The following is a 17,717-nucleotide window of genomic DNA, read 5'->3' as shown; positions in this document are numbered from 1 at the left end:
TTTGGAAGAAATCATTTTTGTACCAATCATACAGTTTCATTAAACCCAAATAAAACAAGGCTGCTATCTCGTTTCTCTTTAAATCACCAGGAGACCAAAGGATGTGCCAATGTTGCCCTCGTTAGACTATGAGAAGCTTAAGAAAGACCTCATCGAAGGCTCAGAGAGACTTCAGTCTCTGCTACTTCAGGCAATGCGATGGGTGAGAGTATTCTGTTTATTATCTCCAGCCTTCTCCTTAGTGATAAGATGTCTCGTATTTATCTGATCATCAGCCTTCCTTGTGACTTTGTTTGGCTCCAACACTCGCTTATAACTTAAGATCAGTGTATTTATCCATCTTCATCCTCAGAGAGTAGAATGCGTTAAGTACAGTTTTAATTTGGGGCGTCCAGAAACTTGGGCAGTTTGTGAACCTGGACAAAAGAAGAGTGGCACTTATATTTACTTGGACTAGACTTTTGAGTGCTGATTGTTGGATCTGTTTCTAATGTCTTTTTAGAGACTCACCCGCTCACTCCCTGGTGAACAGAGAGATACTGTGCTTCAGGCTTACATCAGCAATGATCTTCTGGAGTGCTACAGTACTAAAGAGGTGGGGTTATAGCTTCACTATTGATAGGTTTGTACCATAAACCTATTCGCTGGAACGTTAAGACAATATAATTACACTGCAAGCAAGACGCAAGTAGGCAAACTTCTTCATGGTACTCGTGCACGGGAGAGAACCAGACAAACGCCGTTCCTTCGCTTGACCCCAGTAGCTCTCGTCCGTCCTCCCGTAACACTGTCCTTTTATTGAGGTTACATGAATATGCATAGGTTCATTAACATACCGACGTCTACATACAAACAAAGAGTACCTTGCCTGTGTGTGTGTGTGTGTGTGTGTGTGTGTGTGTGTGTGTTGCTGATCAAAGGGTCAAACATCCTTGGTCAGGAAGAGGGTAGACTAGACCCCCCCCGGTGAGGAAGTCCAGCAGTTCATCTAAACAGAAAAGCACTTAGACTAGAACAGACGTAGCTACGTTAATCCTACCATAAAACAATTAAAACAAGATGCGACCTCTTCCCGTGCTCCCAGGATGTAGGTGTGCATTCTAGTGTGGAATGCACACCAAGCCTCTGTAGCCTGTTAAAGATCACACAACTTATCACTACACAATTGATTATACACCTCTAAGCATCTATGGTTAAATATTTCTAAGCATAAATGACAATCAACAATACAAACTCTAACAACTATCATGCATGTTAACACTACAAAATTCATTCAGAGGGCCTGTTAATTAACTTGTGAACGTGCAAATTGAAAAACACGCCGTAAATAAAAGAATCGTAGAAATGTGGTGCTTCCAGACAATTTTAAACCAACACTTAGAACATAACTCGCTCCCAAAAAGGTTATGTTATCCTTACAAGGTGACTTTCATGACAAAGCTGGAGGATAGGGAAAAGGCAATCAAACTTGTAAACACATTTTTTGACAGATTTCTAAAATATCACAGTCTTCTTGTTTTTATTCTAGACTGTCTAATCTGTCAATTTGTTTAGCTCTGTAGGTCATATATTTAAATTTAGAGGAAGAAAATCATTGTTTATGATCTTAACATTATCAAATATTTAGTAATTATTTTATATTAAGAGATCATTTGAACCCAATGGTGAGTCATTTAGAAATGGTTCCCAGTCTCAGAATAAGCACTTTCCTCTGAGAAGCTCAGATTGTGTCCCAAACTTTACCCTCGTGAAAGACTTTTGACACACTTTGTTCTTTTTTTTCTTTTCTCTCGTCATTTTCTTTTCACCTAGCCTTTAGCTTCAGGTGCTATGCTGAATACAATCTCTTTAGAGTGAATAACCCTTTCATAAATGCTTTCAATCTTTGTACTCCTGTGTATGTTTCAAGGTTTTCTAGGTATATCTAAGTGACTCTGCAATCATTTAAGGTGACTGTTGTTGAGATTTAGTGCTATATAAATAAAATTAAATTCTATAGCAACGCTGGAAGACTCTGCATTTAACTGAGGTGTTGGTCAGCGTACATAAATATGATGCCTTTCATTTTAAAGTGTTGCAAAAATGAACATTAAGGAAGGACACATTTAAAAAGATGCTACTTCTCAAATAAGTTACATTGTGTTTTATGTTTAAATTCATAGTCCTTGTCTCTAAGAAATTTCACTCTTCAAAAAATGGTGAGTGGAAAAACTCACAGTGCACAACTTGCCCTACATTTGTTTGTTTCCTTAGAAAACTGTGCTTCATTTAATGAGATCAACAAACGAGATTGTCCGTCAATACATGGCTCGTCTCATCAATGCATTTGCTTCCCTTGCAGAGGGTAAGTTTAAAGCTGCCATTAGAGCTCATTAGGCATCATCATTTACTTTGTAAGTTGATTCCTGATGGTTTGACCTTACTGGCTTTCCGTTTTGAAGAAAAACTATTAATGATGCTCCACAAAGCTAAACAGTAACTGTAGACAGCATTTTGTAAAAAGGAGACTTTAGAATGGCTGTGAATGCTTTCAAGATGTTCCTTTGATATTTATTACAGGTCGTGTTTACCTCTCCCAAATCCCCATTCTTCTGAAACATCTGACAGAAACACTCAGAAAGGAAGAAAAAGAATCTCTTACTCGCGAAAATGTCCTTGTGGCTCTGCAGAAACTCAGCCTCAGGTAGTTTTTAAAATTACTAAGGTTTTCTAAATCCTTTCTTATCTTGATTAATGTTTTTTAAATGAATATGTCACAATTTTTGTCCTTTTGACAAGCATGAATATTTGACCTTACATCATGTCTCGCCTGTTAGGAGGAGTCAGCAGACAGCCATGATTGCAGATGATCTGATTGGCTGGCTAGTGGATGAGCTCCAGGACTCAGACTGCCTCAGTGACTACAACCTGGAGTATTCTGCAGCTTTGCTTATGAACCTGTGTTTGCGAACAAAGGGTAAACATAAAAACATGCAGAACATAAATGTAGCTCAATAATGCGAACACCAGACGGGCGGCATGGACACCGGCGTTTGTGAATGCGATAACACAAGAATGAGGTGACGTAGGAGCTTCAAACTGATACCACAGATGCACTTACTAAAAATCCGATGTATCAACAAGTTCCACTTTCAGTGACCGCATCACGTTCTGTAAAAATCTTGTGAACGTGATAACTTGAGAACATGGAGATGTAGGATTTTGAAATTGATAGGTGTGTCTGCTAGGAGGCTGAGAGGCAGCTCTGGCCATTGGCAAATATATTTTTATTTTGCCAAGAAAATGGGAAATGGGTACTGTTTGTGAATGACATCAGTAACCAACTAAAGACTGAACTGAAGAAATAGGAACAAATTATGCTAATAACTAAATCCCTCAAAGTAGAATTTACAGTTGCCAAGTTGTCTTTATGCGTGAATGGTTCATAGGTCAGTGTTTAAGTGGCTTCACCAACAAATCAAAAAATCGCAAGGTATAAAGACTGGTCTTTATACCTTACTATAAAGTAAATAAAATAACAATCTCACTCTGTGGAAGCAAAAATGTGATAAACAAATAAAGGAAGGTGAGAGGGAGAGCTGGCTCAAGGCTTTTACAGGGCATTAAAGAATAAACACATTTCTTTTTAAGCCTTACTGTAGGAAACCTTTTTCTGATCAGTTGACTTTTGACCCAGGCTTACAATTTCCTTATTGTCTTTCATCCATGTTAAACAATAATTGGCTTTATTTTATTTGCTACGCTATGCTACTATGCTATATTTACTTTAAGACTGGTGTTGATTTTCTGTGTGCTTTTTTGTGTCTTTGTTTTTTTTCACTGTCCGTGAATAATTTCCAAGTCAAATAAGTCTTCTCAAACACACCATGGGTTATACTATAACGTTCATTCATAGAGCTTATTAATAGTCCATGCTATCATGAAAATCAGAACGACCTTGTTTCACGCCACAACGAGTCAAGGTCTAGGTTTGTTCCTGTTCTTTCTTTCTTTTCTTTTTTTTTTTTTTGCTGATACACTAAGGTTAATTATTGCCTAAGTTTGCATTGAAAGCAAACGTTTAGCTTTTCGGTCCTTCTGAATACATGTTTTCACTGCACTCTTGTTTTTACAATTATTTGTCTTCCATTTACGTCATATCTAGGATGTATCGCTTTCAGACGCTCCCTCTTTCCTTTTCTTTTTTCCCAAAACATGTTTTTATTATATGCTGTACTTCTGTTCAATGTAGAATGCCACAATGAAATACTGTCCCACATTTGATTTATCAGTAATTGTATTGTCTTACACGGATAAGTACTGGGAAGTCATTAACCGGATTTATATGTATTAAATCAAATAAGAGTCCCATCATATTGCACACAGAAAAAGCGTTGCTAAATTTGTGTGCTGGATGGTTGTCTTTTTACAGGAAAAAGGAAGTGTGCAGAAAACGCCAAGCATGTGCTAAAAGTTTTGACTGATCTCCTTGGACATGAGAACCACGAGGTGATATACACATCTACCAACACACAGCACAGAAGTTGCATGCACAGTGGTTGCAGTGTGCAAGCAAAACAGATTTCTCGTGGTTGAAACTGATACAGGCTACACAACAAACAGTGTGTACTGCATGCAATAGGTGGAAAGTGCAGAATTAATGCCATTAAAGGATAGAAAATGACACGAGTTGCTAGCATATCATAAACTAAAACCGCCAACATTCATAAATTAACAGTCTCTCTACTGTTATGTTACACTGTGTAATTATGTCCCTTGAAATGTCTTGCAGTCTTGGCATGAGTGAGCCATGACTGCAGGAACATCAATAAAACATAGAAAGCACAGAGTTCATTGATTTTACTTATGTTAGCGGTCAGGTTGTTAAAAAAAAAAAAAAAAGCTTATCCACAGCACAAACATTAGTTCCTCTTTGTGGGCACACATCTCTAATTGCTGTATTTGAGACCATAGAGATAGAGGTTGTGTTTGTCTGTGTCACTTTCAGATTTGGCCATATGTGAATGGAGCTCTTTACAGCATCCTGTGCATTCCCTCTGTGCGACAGGAAGCAAGAGAGATGGTGAGATAGCAGTTTGCATTTTGCAGTTTGCATGTCTCTTCCTCTTCACTTTCCTCGGTAAAGAACAGGTGTTCATTTAATAGGCAGAGAAAGTTGTAAATGGAAGTGTAGTTAAAATGTGGAGTTGCAATCACAAAAAGTATAAAAGATGGACGCAGCTTCCAGGTCTGCAAACTGAAGTCAATGCGATCAGCGAGACCTTTAAAACATACTTTCTTTTAAAGTGGGGAACCCTGGGTCAGCACACCTTAATCAACCTTAATCGTTTTATCATTTCAAAAATGAGGATTATCTAGTGTATTGACTAACAAATTTTAGCTAATTAGTTAGCCATTTTTTTCATCAGAACCAATTATAAAAGGCCAAAATGGACACGGATGCAATCTCAGTGTTTTTAAATTAGTTTTCAGAAAGCAACGAGTGACATCACAGTGTCACCTAGGTATGTTCATCTTTCACATGCCTTGGCCAAATATGCTTTGGCCAAATATTGTTATATATATATATATATATATATATACTGTAATTTTATACTTGCATACAAATTTTTTGAATGTTTTGTGTGTCTTTCCCTCATGTGTGAAGAGCGTTGAAGAGATTCTCCGCTGCTACATCAAAGAGGAGAACCCAAACCTTAACAGACAGATTGAATTCATCATTAAACAGCTAAACTCAGGTTAGTGAAATTTACTGTTAAACACGTAGATGATAAACTGGTAGTCCAAAAGTAAGCGACTCAAGCAATGCAGGAAAAACAAAATATGTAAATATGAAACTTGATATCTTACATTTCCTGTTTCAGATCCCCAGTTTTCATAACATTAGTTATCATTTGAAACTATAGTTTTTTTATGAAGTATAATTTTGGAAAATCTGCTGGCTTTTTAATCCTCCCCCCCCCCCAGCTGAAGAGGAAGGACCAGAGTCTGATGATGAGGAGGAAGAGGATGACAATGACGTAAGGCCGCCTGATAAACATCAATGTGCTGGTGTTTTCCATCATCATATTAAATGCCTGTTTACAAATGAATTCAACAAAACCACTGAACCATAAATAACTGGCTCATATCAAAAGAACTAAACAAAGAAAATAAAGTATGAGGGGGAATGATGGACTTAAAAAGTTAAAATGTAAATGAATTACAGGAGTTTCCTGGGGTGTGTGTGTATAAGCACATATTCCATTCTCTTCCTGTTCCCATGAGAGTTCCTTGAGTGTGAGTGCCCTTGCCCTGTAATCTCGAATTAGGTGTTTTTTTGTTTATATTTTTTGTTTTTTTTATAGCTGCTATCCGTTTCCCTGCCCACAATGGTGAACTGATACGTACTGTACATACCTGTTTCTGAGTGGCAGTCTCAAAACTACAGAATACACTGGTCCCTTGTCAGAGCCTTGTGGAATGGTACCAAGCATTGTATTAATTTTTAAAATTAAAACTTAATGGGTGAGAGTTAATTTTTAGTCAGGCTGAGGAAGTTACGCTTTGCCAATGTAACCCGGTAAAAATCGACCTGCAGCAACCCTGTGGGTGTTTTATATAATGCTGCTTAATGCTTAAACATAAATTAAGTGCATGTGCGGACAATATGCATTTTTGACACTGCACACAAATTCTTTCTCAAGTGATTTATTGTCTTTGCATTGTGACAGGAAGATTTAATGGAGATCGACATTGATAAAGAGGAAGTTCTTCAGCCACAGCACAGGGAACTGTCTGGGGAAAGCCTGCTCACCACTGAGTACCTGGGAGTAAGAGCAAAACACACATTTTCACCATAAACATATTGTTTGTAGCTAAGAAGACGCAGAGTTCAAATTTTGACACTAATCAAGAATAATATAATTTCAACTTTAAGTTATTTTATTTTCAACTTTAATTTATATATTTATCTTTATCTTATTCTTCCCAGTTAAATTTACCCTTCATTCTAATTTGTGTTGTACAGTTATTTCATTTTTAACCTTAATTTATATTTTATTCCTTCCTAGTTAAATTTACCCTTTTTAATTTTTCATATTTATTTCCTATCTTATTCATAGCCTTTTCCTTTTTTGTTCTCTTTAGGTCACGAGCAGTTGTCCAAGCATTTCACTACATATCGTACTGTGTATGACTGTGTACGTGACAAATAAAATTTGAATTTGAATTTGAATTTGAATGTATTACGGGCAAGTTGCAAAGTAGCTTGTAAATTTTGTTTATTGCACCAATAACAGGATATGACATTATCACAGCGTGCACTGAACTTTAGACGGTGCATAGGTCTGTGCATTCACAGAATTGTAATTATTTGGCTATTTAGTTCATAAATGCTAGCATGAAATATATTTTACCTCATGATTAGATAAGGTACCGCACACATCGCTGCCTCTTTGTGGTGATGGCTTTTGATATCTCAGGTGCTGGCCTGTTAGTTTTTTAGGGATCTGTTTTATGTGGCTATGACTTCATGACCGGCCAATACGCCGGACAGAACACAGTCAGGTTTACAGTGAGAAAAAGTTACGTGTAATCTCTCTTTTCCCTGTTAACACTTTTTTCCATGATGGAAATTTGTTTGGTATGTTACTGTTTTATTGTGTGTGTGGCTGTGTAGATCATGACCAACATGACAAAAGTGAAAAGGAAGCCAACCCCTCTACCACAGCCAGCTGCTGATGAGCCGCTACAGCGGCCAGTCACCCCTAGTTCTCATCGTAATATCGGCGTGGGGTAAGTTAAATTACCAAACGGTGTCATAAGATCCAAACTGAAGTTCACTCTTAAGCTAAAACAGTTCTTTGTGGTGTCTGTGGGACCATAAAATGTGTAAGACATGAGAAACTGTGCAGCGGCAGCCTCTCTTTAAGTGATTTACAAACCACCATAAACATTGGTCCTTAGATCTCAGATACCGGTCTTCAGGCCTCATTTCTTTAAAGGCTGATCACTTCACAGTAGTCCATAGATTTTATGAGCTGACTAATCTGTAGCTTGTGTAGATAATTGTGCCACCATTTGTTTAGGATACATAGATAACGACGTTCCTCTTGCCGCTAAAACTCTGAAAATACAAAAATGTTTCAAATGTATTTTGATGTTTTTCTTTGCAAAGCGTAAACTTTGAAGAGATGAGTCAGCCGCAGTAGACTAGAACTGGAGTGCCTGCATACCATTGCTGTAAAGCATCTTGTTTGGTCTTGACAAGGTAATTTCCTTGTTCTGAGCACCAACCTAGAGAAACAGGCCTAACCTTGTATTTAACAGTTTAAATAATTAACTGTTAGAGAGCTGTACAAATATGGAGAACTAGCACTGATGAAAGTCAGTGGAATCATCAAAATAAATTGTTTTTTCAAGTTAAAAGCCATCTTGCTTACACCAACATCCTCATGGAAGTTCTTAATGTGAGATTGTGTTCGTGTTATGTGTAGTGATTATCGACCCGCCAGTCGGGGAGGCGAGACCAGCAGAGACACAGAATACAGACAGAAGAGCGGGGAAGGAAGCCTGCCACACTCTCGATACAACTCACGACCTCCTACACGCTCCGGCAGTCGGCCGAGCACCACAGACTCCCTACGCCAAAGCATCGGTGGGTGACTCAACTTTCAGAGTTTCAGATGTAATTTAGGAGTAGCGGTAGAATTTCAAAAGAGTAAAATAATAACTCTTTGACCGTGTCTAACAGCCGTGGCTGTAAATCAGATGTTTGCGCTCAGATTACTCACACTTAGTAGAAGCTCTGTGCATTTTTGTGGAAAAATCTTTAATTTCCCTTCTACCTGCTGCTTTTTATTTGGTGTGTTAGATGTATTTGATGTGGTGCCCAGTGTCCACAAGCAACAAAAGATAGTTCCAGAGAATGAAGTTCCTGCAACTTCCTCACAAACCATAAGGGATAAAGACTTAGCAGAATAGAATAGGATAGAATAGAATAGAATAGAATAGCCTTTTATTGTCACTGTACATGTACAGTGAAACTGTGGGTGCTTGAAATACAAATATAAATAGTACGACAGCAGGAATGAATAGTAGACAAGAGGAGTATATACAAAACAGGAGGGAGGCACACATTAGAGGACAGATTGCAAAGTGCTCAGTCTGAGTATGTGTGTGAGTGGCCGGAGTGATGAGAGTTACTCAGACCATGGCTCAGATCGGTGGGTGGGCACCAGAAGGCTAATGACCTTAGTTTGATGGTATCAAGTGTGCTTGTGTGTTTGATAGTGTTCAGCTGTCCATCTACTTTTTTTTTAGTTTTTTAAAGTTATGACCTTTGTTTCCATTTGAAGGTCTGACATTTTGGTTGATTCTAAAATTGGTCTTTTGACACTCTTAATTTATTCCCACTCAGACTCAGAGTGTGGGCAGTTGTCCCAGGAGTCAGAATTGGACAGGCAGTATGAAGGTAGAGCCAGAAAAGGATGTTCCCAGGAGGACCACAACGGACACTCTGCCAGGTATACTGACACACAAATGTAAACTGAGCGCGCTCATGTTCATATTTTATGTATAACATGGCTGTTTGTGTTGAATTTTACTGCAGTTCTTTGAATAAAAAGGCAACAGTTTAACGACAGTCAAAGTTAATCAGGTTGAGGTTTTTGATCAGAGTTTGAATGTAAACAGTCACAGAGAGACTATAAAAACTGTTTAGACTCATTTTTTTTCTAGTGCAATCATACATGGAAATACAGTATGAAAGGCAAAAACAGACCATCTTTCTTCTTCAACTGAGAGTGAACTCTCCTTTTTGTAATCGCTCTAAGCAGACTTCAGGAATAGTTGTCCAAGCATCCGAAAGGACATTTCAAAGCTCTTCTCGGGATAATCCCAGACTGCTTCATTAATGTTGAGTTTCGATCTCTGAGGAGGCCAATCCATGACTTAATATTCATTTCTGTTATGTGTTTTTTCTATCCAGATGTGCTTTTAACATTTTGGCAGTGTTTTTATTATTATTGTCATGCTAAAAAATGAAGCTGTTGTTAATCGGATGCTTTCTAGATGGTAAAATCTGACTGTGCTTTTCTGAGTTCATAATTCCATCTGTTTTAATAAGATCATCCAACACAGCTGGATGAACCCCAAACCATGGCGCAGCCAAGCAGAAGATGTTCACTGTTGTTCCTTTCTTCTGACCTCCTCTGCACATATCGATGGAAATATGAACAGTTTCACTTTGGATTTTCACTCTATCAGATTTGTTTACACTGATTTTTCCCAAAAAGCTGTTAGCTCTCTGCAGATGATGTTTGTGCTGCTAAAATCCTATTTTTAATATTTTACTTTTTATTCTCTTTGATTGATCGATTGAAAATGACAGAAAGAGCAGCCAATAAAATAACAGATAACAAGATGATTAAAAAAAAACAAAAAACATTTAAACTTTTGCAGTTTCAACATAACAAAAAAAAATCACTCAAAAAGCAAACATTTGGGCACTTCACACTCTCTGTATTTATAGAGAAATATATACTATATATGTACTAAATATATACAAACTAAATTTACATTTAAAAAAAAGTTATTGAGCCAACAATAACATGTTAAAATATTCTTGGCTTAATTTTTCCTGAGAACTAGAACCAGACCTGATCTGATGCTGTTAAGGAATGAGCACAAAAAACAACCACCACATAACTGCAGAGATTCCTGTAAGAGTGTGTGTGTGTGTGTGTGTGTGTGTGTGTGTGTGTGTGTGTGTGTGTGTGTGTGTGTGTGTGTGTGTGTGTGTGTGTGTGTAAAGATTTGGCAAGAATGTTGCTGAACACCGATAGGTGACTCAGCACTGCCAAGCTGGTCTGTGAGACTGTGACATGCGTTTAAACGAGCAGTGCCCACAAAGAGACCCATTCAATCGAACCTCCCCTGCTTCTCTTCTCCTTTAAATCCCAGAGGAACTTGACTCCTGAAACCCACCCACAATAATGAGTCCCAGGAAACTGCTTCAGTAGTCCCTCGCCTCCCCCACACCTCACCCCCCAGGAACGTAAAACACCTCTACAATACAGCCTGGTTGAGTCTGACTTCGGTAGCCTCGTTTCACCCCAGTTTGGAAAGCAAGACTTTTATAGTGAGATGAAATGGCCATTCATATTGAGCTGAAGAGAATCTTAGCAACACGGTGGTTTGGCAAATGCCAAAAGAGCAGATGTGTGTGTTTGCAATTGTTTTTAGACTAATGAACTGATTCCCTAAGACAGAGTAACACCTGCTGGAGAGTCAGGCTGTCTTCCACTCACACTTTGTCAGAAATCGGGACTCAGACTCGAGACTTGTTAAAAAGAATTTTAGGGACTGATGAAAAGTTATGTAAAATGTGTACCCATTTCATTTTGCTTCTGAACAGAGCTCAACATGCAAGGATAGCACCTCCACCCATTTTTACGGGAATACAATACACTGTAACTGTCATGATTAGGCACAAGAAACTCAAAACACTGGGTCACCGACCCAGGACCGTGACAGTAACGCTTAGTTATACCAGATTTTATCAGAGATATTGGAGCCAATGTGACTAACCTGAACAGAAACCAGAATGAAATCGATCCATTTGATAAGTGTGAGCTTGCTCAACAGGATGTAGGTCGCTTAGCTCTTTCCTGATAAGAACATTAGAGGAGGTTGTGACTGGACGCTGAAGACATTTATTCACTCGTGACCCTGTTTCTCAGACACCATAAAGAAGGTGCACAAAGAAAATTAGGTATAAAAAAAAAAGAAAATGTCTAATTTGAATGGAAGGAAGGCATTTTAAATATGTTCTAATGTTATATTAGTGTTTAACACTGATTGTCTAAAAATGACTAAATGATTGTCTTGTCTGTTGTCCAAATAGACCTAAAAATTAATAATTGCTCCTCAATTATTAAAAACTTTTCTTATTTTTATGGAAACCACCGTGACCCTACATGTGTTTAGGCTTTAGAGAAAGGGAAAACAGGAAAGTTAACACTAATGAGGATTTACTGATGCATGTCCAGTCAGAACGTGCCCTGTTGTAATATTCATACATATAAAGTATGACAGAGAAAAACTCTGTCATGCCATGTGTGACTTTATTGCTGTGCCTATCTCCCATTTTCCTTGCAAAATATACAGAAATGAGGGGTTGCAAGACTTTTGCACAGTCTTACAGATCACGTTCCTAACTTAACTGTTAAATATTCCCATCCTGCCAGTTTCAGGGGTTTTTTCTGTTTTATCCTTCTTTGTATGATTATCATGGTATTTATAGTGACTCATTTAATTGGCAGATTGTTGTTAATGCTTTCTTTCTTTCTTTCTTTCTTTCTTTCTTTCTTTCTTTCTTTCTTTCTTTTTTTTTTTTACCAAAAACAGATTATATTCTTTTTTGTTTTTGTTTTTGTCCCTGTCAGCAGAAATGATTATATCCCTGCAATTGCAAGTAAGCCCAAGATTCCCCGTTCACCTGACACAGCAACCAACCAGAACAGTGCTCACCGGGGTAGAGGCCTGGCCCTGGCTCCCCAGTTCTCACAGTCTGAGCCGCAGCAGAGCAGCCGGCCTGTCTCTGCCAGCTCCACAGGAGGAGGCGGGAATGGAAGTAAGCGTATGCTAAGAGCGGGAAATCAACACCAGTCTGGCAGATTTTGGCCCCATCTGGTTACTTCATCTACTCTGCCAACCACTCTAGATGGTGGCCAGCACTGATTTGAATGTTCAGTGACTCTCAGAAAAGAGTTGCTGTAGATGCACTTTAAGCAATAGTATATTGCATTTTTAAAACCGATACAGATATGTGGCGATTAAAAAATCTGACATATCAGCCCAGATTTTTTTTTTCTTGCAAACACAGGAATCATAACCATATTTCCCTAACATTTATTATCTGTACTTATTTTCCACCCTTAGTAAGATAAGCTGACAAAAAGAATCGGTCAGTTTTTGTTAGCCAATCTGCAGTCCTAACCCTGCAGTGCAATCTGAAACAAATTCCCAACATCAATACTTACAGCATGGTTGAATGGTGTTCCTGTCTTCTCTTTATTACTAAAATGTTTACTTATCGGCTGTTATAAATATCAATACCAGTATACTTGCAGATGGCTGATATCGACCAGTATATCAGCACAACACTACTTATTTGAGTCTTATTGAGCATGCATTTTCAGTTTATGATGGAAAACAGTACTTGGAGATGTGCAAAGCAGCCGGAATTTGTATCTGTATTTGTATTTGTTGAGGAGGGAAAAGTATTTGTATTTTTATTCGAGTAAAATTCAAAATAAGCGTAAAAATCCATTTTTTTGCGTTACACTTCTAACAAACGTTATAGTGTAAGTATTCTTTAATTATATACATTATAATAATTATGGATATGCAATATTAGTTGATGTTTTACCATAAATCCAGCAATAAACATGTCACAAGGAACGTCATTGAAAAGAAAATAACATAAGAGCCATTGGCTGTTATGTTATTTATGTTATTGCCAGATGGCTCAGCAGCAGCAATACTCTTTTATTCGGTTCCGCAAATCCATGTGGGGAGTTTCAGCTACGTTAATAAGTGACAACTACACAAGGATTGTTTTAACCTTTTAACGATCTTCACAAAAGTTATATACTGCCTCTGGAACTCAGTTAAGGTACAAAAAAAATCCATCCATCCATCCATCTTCTTCTGCTTTATCGGGGCTGGGTCGCGGGGGCAGCAGCCTAAGCAGAGAAGCCCAGACCTCCCTCTCCCCAGTCACCTCCTCCAGCTTAGCCGGAGGAACACCAAGGTGTTCCCAGGGCAGCCGAGAGATATAATCTCTCCAGCGTGTCCTGGGTCTGCCCTGGGACATGCCCGGAACACCTCACCCAGGAGGCGCCCAGGAGGCATCCTTGTCAGATGCCCGAACCACCTCGGCTGGCTCCCTTCAATGTGGAGCAGCAGCGGCTCTACTCTGAGCCCCTCCCGGATGGCTGAACTTCTCACCATCTATCTCTAAGGGAGAGGCCAGCCACCCTTCGGAGGAAGCTCATTTCCGCTGCTTGTATCCGCGATCTCGTTCTTTCGGTCACTACCCACAGCTCGTGGCCATAGGTGAGGGTAGGGACGTAGATCGACTGGTAAATTGAGAGCTTCGCTTTTACACTCGGCTCCCTCTTCACCACAACGGACCGGTGCAGCGTCCGCATCACTGCGGCTGCAGCACCAATCCGTCTGTCGATCTCCGGCTCCCTTCTCCCATCACTCGCGAACAAGAACCCGAGATACTTGAACTCCTCCACTTGGAGCAGGAACTCATCCCCGACCCGGAGTGGGCACTCCACCCTTTTCCGGCTGAGAACCATGGCCTCAGATTTGGAGGTGCAAAAAAATCGATTCAACAAAATCCTGATGCAGTTCACTGTTTTTTGGCTCAGCAGAGCCGTCTCTGTTGCTGTGTGGAGCAGCCTGTGTCACTCACCTCTTCGACACGTCACTCACTCATCCGGTCATGTTCTGCGGTCTCATAAGGAAACTCAGCTTTTTGATTTAAAGTTTTTCCTTGTTTCCGAATACAAATATTTTTTAAAGTATTTGTTCGAAATAATTATTCGTAAAAAACACGTTATTTGTGCCTTATATAAATGATGAAAGCATTAACCGGTGACTGTCATGGAGTTGTAGCACCCCACACAACCAAACATGTAGAGCATTGTGAATTATTTACTGCTTGATTAAATCTCTGCCACACAATCACCAAATATTTGTGTAACATCAGTTTTACATTTCATATATCAACACAACCATGCATGTCAGGAAACTCCTGGGTGTGTGGGTGTTCCCAGGCCTGAAAATCCAGTTTTTCATGCCATACTTACTTACCAAGACAACAGCAACACAATGGCTAAAGGAAATTAACTGTAAAAATGTTGCACTGGTTCCCAGCAACTTTTGCTTCAGTTCCACTAAGGATATTCACTTGCCACTCTTTCATTTCTTACCAGTCTCTGCCAGAAGTCTCTATATAATAAAATATGCCCCTTTTTTAAGACTTTCCTTATAAATCTGCATTAATGTTTTTCCCGTTATGGCCAGCGACACAAAGTAGTCTGAATCATAAGTCGGCTTATCATGCAGAACGTAACAATGGCTATAAACAAAAAACACAGTAAGCACTTATTGGGAAAATGAAAATTGGGAAAATCTAATTGAGTTAGCTTTTATTGGAGGCACTGCACTGTCAGGCCTGATATTGGGTCCATTTTTATTTGCTGTCAACTTCATGTCTTACACACAGAACTGGAGTCAGCGCAGAGATGATCTGGTGCTCTTAGTTGGCCGATAACATCTCTCCATGCTCTCATGCATCCTAATTGCATTTCATGAGCGATTACCTCCGGCTCTTCCGATGGGTGCCCTTACCACGAAGTTTGTAATGGCACCTATTAGCTACTCAAAGCCACCGCATCCTTCTGTGAGTGTGTTGTACTTCTGAGGTCTGGCGAATATCAGATGTTTGTCACTTAATCACATCTCATCTTGAAGGGCAATAAGCAAACAGACATGCTATATAAAATAACCTGTATTGTATAGTAAGCTTTTTGGCATGTTTCAAGCTATTGTCGGGGGGGGTGGTTCAGTGATCTGTGTAATAACAAGCACACATTTGAGCAAGATTCCCCTCAGGCTAATGGCTTTTTTGTTTGTTTTGTTTTTTCTAGCATACATATCTGCTGTGACTGAGTGAAAGGCTCCCTTGGGTAAAGAAAAGATGTTTGTGTGGCTTAACAGGCCACCCACTTAGCAAGTAGAGACAAGGATAGGAGTTTCTGCTGAGCCATAATGTTAAGAGCAGAGTTCTTACAATTTTATGATTTCTAATAAGTTTTTATTTTTGCTTAGTTTGGGATTTTTATTTTTAATTCACTTTAGTTTCAGTTGGTTTCCAGAGCCGGTTTGTCCATTTCAGTTCAGTTTTTATTGGTTTTAGTCTTTTTAATTACTGTTGTATGACCGGCAGGTGTCAGAGGAAATATTTAGAGCAATCACAGTAGATAATACAATAAAAACCTTGAACGTTTTGAAAGCAGTTGACTCACAGTCTTTGAGTCTCAGTAAGTGTGTCCATCAAAGCCTCATCAGGCAAGTTGTAACAAAATGATATTAAACTAACAACTAAAACGTCCACTGTGTCCCTTTCATTTTGGTTAACTCAAATAAAGTGTTTATTTTTAGTTAACCATAATAACCTCGGTTACGTGTTTGGAAAATGTCCTAGCCAATTGAGAACCAGAGAAGCTGAAGAAGCAGCACTGTCCTTTTTATTTTTTAAATAGGTCTGGATTAAATCTTTCATTTAAATATGCTATTTCTTACACAGTGACAGGAGCTTAACAACTACGTTTTGTATACATTGGTGACAAAGCAGCTTAATTTTGTTCTCATTTTATTGATGAATTAAGTCTGATTGTCCTCCGCTTTCTCTCCCTCTTACCCCCTTTCATCAACCTATCAACCTTTCTTCCTTCCCCTCTCCCTCTGTCTTCAGGCAGGCAATCAAAGAGGAGGTGAGGAGGGAGCTGTCACCACGAGGTAGCACTATCTTCCCAGGAGCATCGGGCTTCCTGTAACATCATCCAACCAGGTTACGATCAGGGTCAAACAGAGACGGTCGAGGCTTAGTGGCAAGAGGAGGAGCAGGACTGGGTGGAACAATGTCTATGATTGTGGTTCTGCATTTAGAGTTTTTTTTTTCTCTCTTTTCGCCCTTCGGCTTCAGCGCAGACTACTTCTGTAACCTGATATGACGTTAGACAATAAACACAACCCACAGTCATGCGACTCTGGGCACCTGACAGTCTCTGTTGGCCCTGAGTTTCTGCAGTTTCTACTCAAGGTGATACAAAATGTGTGCGACACCCTCCAACTACGGCAGAATTTATTTGTAACAAGATTCAGGTGTTTTAACTCCGAAGTCTAGTATCGCTCTGAGTTGGGGCAGAATATGATAACGCTCCTCTCTCTTGCTCTCACTCAATCCTACTTGCTTACTTGGCATGTTCATTACTTGAGTGGGGATTGCCCAAGATGCCTCTTTTTGTGGATAACTTTCATCATTTCGGACATGAGCTCAAGATTTTAGATCAAACACAGCCAGGGCTGTGAGAGGGAGGAGGATTGGAGCTTAAAAATTACAGCAGAGACATTTTTATCTCTTAAACGCGATTGCAAAGAGCAGTACAAGAGCCGGTACTGAAAGTTCTCATCTCGAATTTGTAAATCAATAATCGTCGTGAATTTCACAATGTGCTGTATTGATTTTTAACTATGGTGGAAGATGTCTGTCCACATGAATAAATTATTATACGAGCTGTATTTCAAATGTAAAACATTGCCACAAATGCATAGCTCTTTGTGGCAGCTCCTGTTTCGCAGATGCGAAAAAAGATTGTACAAGAAAGAGCTAGAGCCCTAGTATGACTGTGCATGTTTTTAAATGATATCCAGAACTTTTTACTTTCAACACACAGGTAGCATGTACACTATAATTGAGGGGGGAAAAAACAACTTGAATTTGTGTTAATGTCGTAAATTCAGCTTTAGTTGCTTGTCTATTTGCACCGTTTGCAGGTGTGGTTATGTGTATTTATGGTGAGACATTTCTGTTGCAGTGCATTTTTACTGTTAATATTCTTTCAAGCAGTTATAAATAAATGTGTGACGAGTCA

General features: G+C 39.1%; 1 protein-coding gene across 7 annotated transcripts in view; it reads left to right on the top strand.

Annotated features, from left to right (window-relative positions):
- armc9 (armadillo repeat containing 9) overlaps positions 1-17,717 on the top strand; it is a 27,509-nt gene extending 9,792 nt beyond the window's left edge. For 3 of the 7 annotated variants that reach the window (XM_085433200.1, XM_085433201.1, XM_085433198.1), the window contains 15 exons: positions 91-202; positions 503-595; positions 2,254-2,344; positions 2,560-2,683; positions 2,817-2,956; positions 4,412-4,488; positions 4,988-5,062; positions 5,648-5,738; positions 5,968-6,020; positions 6,714-6,812; positions 7,661-7,776; positions 8,478-8,638; positions 9,401-9,506; positions 12,391-12,616; positions 16,538-17,717. In XM_085433200.1, the coding sequence (XP_085289326.1) occupies positions 91-202; positions 503-595; positions 2,254-2,344; positions 2,560-2,683; positions 2,817-2,956; positions 4,412-4,488; positions 4,988-5,062; positions 5,648-5,738; positions 5,968-6,020; positions 6,714-6,812; positions 7,661-7,776; positions 8,478-8,638; positions 9,401-9,506; positions 12,391-12,616; positions 16,538-16,585 (1,612 nt within the window). In that variant the 3' untranslated portion in view covers positions 16,586-17,717. The remainder of the gene's footprint in view (positions 1-90; positions 203-502; positions 596-2,253; positions 2,345-2,559; positions 2,684-2,816; positions 2,957-4,411; positions 4,489-4,987; positions 5,063-5,647; positions 5,739-5,967; positions 6,021-6,713; positions 6,813-7,660; positions 7,777-8,477; positions 8,639-9,400; positions 9,507-12,390; positions 12,617-16,537) is intronic. The other 4 variants (XM_085433206.1, XM_085433202.1, XM_085433203.1 and 1 more) reach the window with 3 other exon arrangements.

This window comes from Copadichromis virginalis, linkage group LG15 (genome assembly GCF_057382275.1).
Source record: "Copadichromis virginalis isolate Kocher_CV1m ecotype Utaka linkage group LG15, C_Virginalis_male_GT1.1, whole genome shotgun sequence".
Lineage (NCBI taxonomy): Eukaryota > Metazoa > Chordata > Actinopteri > Cichliformes > Cichlidae > Copadichromis > Copadichromis virginalis.
This window is presented reverse-complemented; position numbering and strand designations above follow the sequence as displayed.